The sequence below is a fragment of the Rhincodon typus genome, unplaced genomic scaffold, assembly GCF_021869965.1.
Source record: "Rhincodon typus isolate 14 unplaced genomic scaffold, sRhiTyp1.1 hic_rhity00001743, whole genome shotgun sequence".
Taxonomy (NCBI): domain Eukaryota; kingdom Metazoa; phylum Chordata; class Chondrichthyes; order Orectolobiformes; family Rhincodontidae; genus Rhincodon; species Rhincodon typus.
Genome location: NW_025967381.1, coordinates 18391 through 24736, shown reverse-complemented (window position 1 = coordinate 24736; position 6346 = coordinate 18391). Strand labels below are relative to the sequence as shown.

The following is a 6346-nucleotide window of genomic DNA, read 5'->3' as shown; positions in this document are numbered from 1 at the left end:
GAAACGGTTGTCTACCAGCTACAATAAAAACAGCTTTCAGATTTCTAGAATCTACAGCATTCTGCTTTTCAAGTTATGTATTAGCTGCAGTGCTTCAAGGCTCTGTTTGTACCGTGTAAAATAACAGATGATAACCAATCTTAGACGGATGATTGAGGATTTCTGTGTGAAGCTTTGGTTTAGCAGGAAATCCTTCATAAAATATAAAAGCATTGATTTGGATCTAGAGTTAGCTTTTGAGTTCAGAACGAAGCCAGTGAAATAATTTTTATAATTTATGGACAAATCAATAATAGCCATGGTATCTCATGGATATAATCATGTACAAGAATAAAGGAGAATGAAACAATAGGAGATAGAAAAAACAAGAAATAAAGCATCCATTTTAGTCAAGTATTGACGAATCTATCTACAATGTTTCAACAATAAACTACCGAAATGTAGTTATTAACTTTAAGGGAAAAATGTTGATACATTCTAATCTTCTGACATTATATAGATTTAATTAGAGCAGGACCTGTATTTTTGCATAAAATATCTGTATGGAACTGGCCTTGAGACTGTTTGTTTGGTTATCAAGTTCTGCATGGATAGGGAAACTATAGAGAGTTGTTGTAACTTGTCTAATGGCTGCCATGCATGTGAAATGCACAATGTTGTGCAATGATTAGATGCCTTTATTTAGTTTAGAGTGAGCTTATATTTCTCTTATGCTTCCTGTTACAGAAAAAATACCCACTTTGCCAAACCTGACTCCGCTCCTGATCACAATAGATCCTGACCGGGATAATGTTGAGGCCATGGCGAGATACGTCAAAGGTAATGTTATTGGACACCTCGACAAATTGATAAGCAGAGTCGGGTTATAAATGGTTGAATTTGTGTGTATAGGGAAAGCTAGTCTTATCTACATGAAGTGTAAAACTAACTCTGGTTACATACAAACATTACAAACACGTACATTTTGCATTGTCTGCTGTTTCCACACTTTTTTAGGCACTATCTGTATTTCATCCAAGCTTACTGTATCTTGCGTTCTGAGCCAGCCTTTGCAAAGTTAACTGTTAACCAGCAGTTAACTAATTGAAACTGATTTCAACCCCTTTAGTAGGTTGATTAACTTTTCAAAGAAAAAGAAAATTCTGGAGTTACTCATGAATAGGTCATTAGCATTGACAAAGAGAAAATTTAATGCTTCTGGTTTAATCCTTATCTTAAAACAGGCAGATTGATCTTTTTAACTTATACTATTTTGTATTGTTTCTTCAGAATTTGCAGTGTTTGCAATTTATTTTCAATTTTCTGATTAGTATTTTTGAAAAAAATTCTTCCTTGAGGCCTACTGCTGCATCCATAAGTAAGGAAAAAGAAAATAGAAAGAAAATAAGTATTTAATCTGCTTTGTAATATTGACGTTTTCAGTGCCTGTATGGTGCTAGTGCATAGGACTTCAGCCACTCGATCTTTAAGTTGGCATGTGTTTATTTACAGCTCACACTACAAATTACTTTGGGGTATCCTGAGTTTGTGAAAGCTGCTAGATAAATGCAATTCTTTGTGTTAATGTGTAAGGATTATTTTAAAGGTGTGTATTGTCATGAAATACAAATAAATCTTTGATTCTTTCTTTAGAGTTTTCTCCAAAGTTAATTGGCTTAACAGGGTCCCAAGAGCAAATAGAACAGGTATCGAGGGCGTACAGAGTCTATTATAGCCAAGGACCTAAAGATGAGGACAATGATTATATTGTAAGTACAATTATTGCCATTGGCCAACATTTGATTGTCTTTATTTCCAAAACATTATATGATAGTAACCATTTTTGGGCAGGAGGAGTTTTGCAATCAGTTGACCCCATTTATCCATAGTAGTCATTTGGTATATTTATAATTAATCCTGAGCTCCCCTTTTGTTGTTATTTACATACTTTGCTTCTTCCTGAAACTAGTTAAGATTTCTTGTTTCAGAACTGAATGAATAGTCTGTTCCATTTATGAACTACCTTTTCAGTAAATAAAATTTCCTCCTGCATCTCCTTAAATGAGAAACAGGATACCCTGTGCTTAATTGCTGTGCATGCGGAAAGGTTAACTTGGAATCAGAAGGAAAAAGCTTAAAATGGAGTTGAGGATTATCAAATCAATCATGATCTCATTGAATTGTGATGGGCTGAATGGCCTACTTCTGCTCCTATGTCTTTGTTTTAATGGTCTCAGATGTCCAAATCTGCCATAATTTTAAATCCTATCCCTTCTTAATATTCTCGTTTTCAGAAAGCAAAGGCCCAAAGCAGTGAACCTTTCCTCACACACCATTCCTCCATGTTTTGGAGTAAACTGCATTGTCATCTCTAACTTCTCCAATAACTGAATTTTTGTTCCAAAACAGGAAGGCAGAATTCTGGCCTCACCCAAGCCAAATACAGTTTTAAAATAACTTATGTAGATATATATGTTTATACATGGTCTGGCCAACAGGGAGCAGAAGGTGGGCATCACTAGGTCATTTTTAGGTTGGCAAGATGTAACTAGCCATGTGCCACAGGAATCAGTGAGAACTCAACCTTTTAGAACTTGTTCAAATGTCTTTATGAAAAGACAGAAGGTACGGTTGCGAAATTTACCAAAGACACAAAGATACGTGGAAAGGAAGTTGCAAAGACGACATAAGGAAGCTACGAAAAGATATACGCATCATCCTCCACCACTTCCACCACCTGCAATCTGACCCCACTACCAAGGACATTTTTCCCTCCCCACCCTTATCTGCCTTCCGGAGGGACTGCTCTCTCCGTGACTCCCTTGTCCGCTCCACAATTCCCACCAGCCCCACCGCCCCTGGCACTTTACCCTGCAACCGCAGGATGTGCTACAGCTGCCCCTACTAGTATGTGAGGGGAATTGAACACAATTAGAGAGGTTATGCTTCAGTTGTCCAGGGCACTGGTGAGACTACATCTGGAGTACTACACAGTGTTTTGGTCACCCTATTTAATGAAGGATGAAAACACGTTGGAAGCAGTTCAGGGAAAAGGTTGAACAGGCTTGGTTTGTATCCACTGGAGTTTGGAGAAGTAAAAGTTGACTTGATTAAAACGTATATTACAGAAAATGTATATTAAAACATATTTTTTAAAAATTTGCTGTTTATAGGAAGGATATTATTAAGCAGGAGAGGGTTCAGAAGAGATTTACCAGGATGTTGCCAGGAATGGAGGGTGTGAGTTTTAGGGAGAGGCTGGATAAGCTAGGACTTTTATCACTGGAACATAGGAGGTTGAGGGGTGACTTCATCAAGGTTTATAAAATAATGAGGGTTATAGATGAAGTGAATGGCAGGTGCCCTTTCCCTAGGGTGGGGAATTTCAAGACCAGTGGGCATATTTTGAAGGTGAGAGGAGAAAGATTTTAAAAAAGAACAGAAGGGGCGATTCTTCTTACATATATAGTGGTTCGTGTGTGGAATGAACTTCTAGAAAAAGTGATGGATACAGGTACAGTTACATCATTTAAAAGACCTTTGGATAAGTACATGAATAAGAAACGTTTGGAGGGTTTTGGGCCAAGCGTAGGCAGATGGGACTAGTTTATTTTGGGATTATGGTCAGCCTTGACTGGTTGGACCGAAGGGTCTGTTTCCATGCTATATAACTCTAAATCTTTAATCTAATATAAGATCCTGAGGCATCTTGACAGGCTGGATGTGGAAAAGATGTTTCCTCTTCTGGGAGGATCTAGAGCTAGGAGTCACTAAGTTGTCCATTTAAAACAGTGTTGAGGCAATTTTTTTTATCTCATCCTAAAAACTCTCTTCCCAAAACGATGGTGGAAGCTGAGTCCTTGAATACTATTAAAGGAGAGGTAGATAGATTCTTAAGCAAGGGGATGCAAACTTGTAATAGCTAGGCAGGAATGTCGTTTTGAGTTACAAACAAATCAGCCATGAACCCATTCAATGTCTCTTGCTAAACATCCCAACATTTTTTTAAGCAGTCAGGAAGCATTGTTTTAGTGACCTTTCCAATAAAACTCCAAGATCTCCGTCCTGTTACAACATCTCAAATATGGTCCCATTTAGGACATAATCCATATTATCGTTTTTTCCTGATAAATCTCATGTGTTTACATTTCATTATATTGCGTTGTCTCCACCAACTGACTGGACCTGTCCTTTAAAATCATGTACATTGACATTCATGATTTGCTACTGCTCCTTCTTTAGTGTTGGCTGTAAATTTGAACACTGTCGACCAATTGGTTCCTCTTAATCTGTTATAAAAATATAAACAGCGACCTTATTACTGAGACTAGCGTCCCTTCACTGGTTGTCAATTAGATAGCTGCCTATTCACTGTTATTTGTTTTCTGCAAATCAACTATTTCAGTCTATTTTAATCCATTCCTATTTATCTGATGGGTTTCAATCAAATGCATTATCCTGTTGCGTTGGACAGTGAAAGATATCTTCCTGAAGGTGAAGTAGTTAACATCTATTCAATAGCTGCCCTAACTGTTAGGTCTGCACAAAGAAATCCAGTAAGTTAGTCAAGTATGACCTTCTACTCATGAAAGCTTTCTTTGACAATTAGCTCATGCCTTCAATGTGCTTCCCTATGCTGTCCTTCGTAAAACCTTTTCAAACACTTTATTAAAAGTGTAAAACTTACCAAGTTAGACTACAAGTCTACAAGTGATGGATGACCCTTCATTGCATTTTATTTTGAAATTGTTGTCTCATTGTATATTTTCCAATCCTTGGGACTGCTATGAATTTTGAAAAAATATTTGTCAGAAGACCTGTAGTCAATTCCTTCAGAATTCTAGAATGAAAGTTATCATCATGTTCTGATTGATTATTACATTACAGATCAAAAAGACTTATACAGAGGCATAAAGATTACATTGCATAGGGTTTGCGCTAGGCAAGATCAACATTAGAAAAGTCAGCGTTGTTTACCTTCAGTTTCTCTGATTAAATTCTCTTTTAAGGTCTGAAGAAGATGTCAATTTATGTTATCTTTTAAAATTTTTCCACATTACTTTGGTGCACAGAATTGAGAAATTAGAGTTAAACACTTGAATAATCTCCGTGTGATTGAACAGCATTTTGCTGTACCCATTTTCCAGTGTGCCAGCATCTCTACACCACGTTTATTTTATTTCCGTGGTGCTAAGTTTGATTTTCCCTGTTTCAAATGAATATTGGCTACAAAAGTAGCAAATGCAACAACAGGAAGGAAAAGGCTTCAAAGTGCGTATACATTCTTGATACTGTGGCACACGTACTACAATACCGCTATTTCATTCTCTCACATCCTAAAATAGATGCAAAGGAAGCTTTTACAATGCTAATTTCAAACAAATAATCATAATCTGATCAAGAGAGCTGTGTGGATCATGAAAATTGTTATTAATTAATTCAGTAAACTTTTCCCTATGAGTAAAAGAGCACCAGATCATTCACTCTTTATCTTCCTCAATTTAGATTGAGTTGTAAGTTATTTTGTATTTCTGCATTTCTCCCATTCGAAACTAGTTTATTGTCACGTAAAACTTTTATATACAGCAACTAAAGAGAGATTTTCATTTCTCAGTTGAATGCAGATGCTGGATCTCAGAAATTGAGAGTTTGGAACTGGTTGGGGCCAATTTGTAACTAAACTTTAGCATCAACTGTTGCTTTAAAGACTGAGAGGCTGTCGAATGTTGTCAGTGGTTGTTTTGTTTTATGTGTTATTTTTAAATCTGCTTCTGGATTCCTTTCCTTTAAAAAAGTTTTGAACACCCAAACATACAAATTAGCAGCAGGAGTAGACCATTCAGCCCCACGAACATGGTATATCATTCAATAAGATCATAGATGCTTAGTGCTCAATTCCATAATTCCACATACCTTTGGCTCTCTTGTTAGTTGAGAACCTATCTTCCTTTGTTTGAATAATATTCATTGTCCGTACTTCAACTACTGTCTGGGAAAGACCGATACAAAGATTCATTACTGTTTGAAATAAAATTAGGGAGTTGAAAGTATTTTCAGTTCTAATATAGATACATAAATAAAGGACTCTATTGTAAAAAGTGTTAACTGCCATAATGCTGTCTATTTGTTTCAGGTTGACCACACAATAATCATGTATCTTGTTGGACCCAACAGTGAATTTGTGGAGTACTACGGCCAGAACAAGACGAGTTCTGAGATTTCTAGTTCTATAGCGTCACACATGCGAAGTTTTAAACACAAGTAATGCAAATATTTGATTTGTGCACGTAAAAGGAAAATAGCTAAAATCAACCTGACCATTTCTGTGAAATAAAGAATACTATTTCGAATAAAAAAAACACGAATA

The 6346-nt window shown here is 36.4% G+C and overlaps 1 protein-coding gene across 1 annotated transcript; it reads left to right on the top strand.

Moving 5' to 3' along the window:
• Positions 1-694: 694 nt before the first annotated feature.
• Positions 695-6346, top strand: LOC125481329 (protein SCO1 homolog, mitochondrial-like). The gene is made up of 3 exons (XM_048592759.1): positions 695-819; positions 1633-1748; positions 6113-6346. The coding sequence occupies exons 1-3, from the start codon at positions 711-713 to the stop codon at positions 6242-6244; spliced, it is 357 nt and encodes a 118-aa protein (XP_048448716.1). The 5' UTR covers positions 695-710; the 3' UTR covers positions 6245-6346.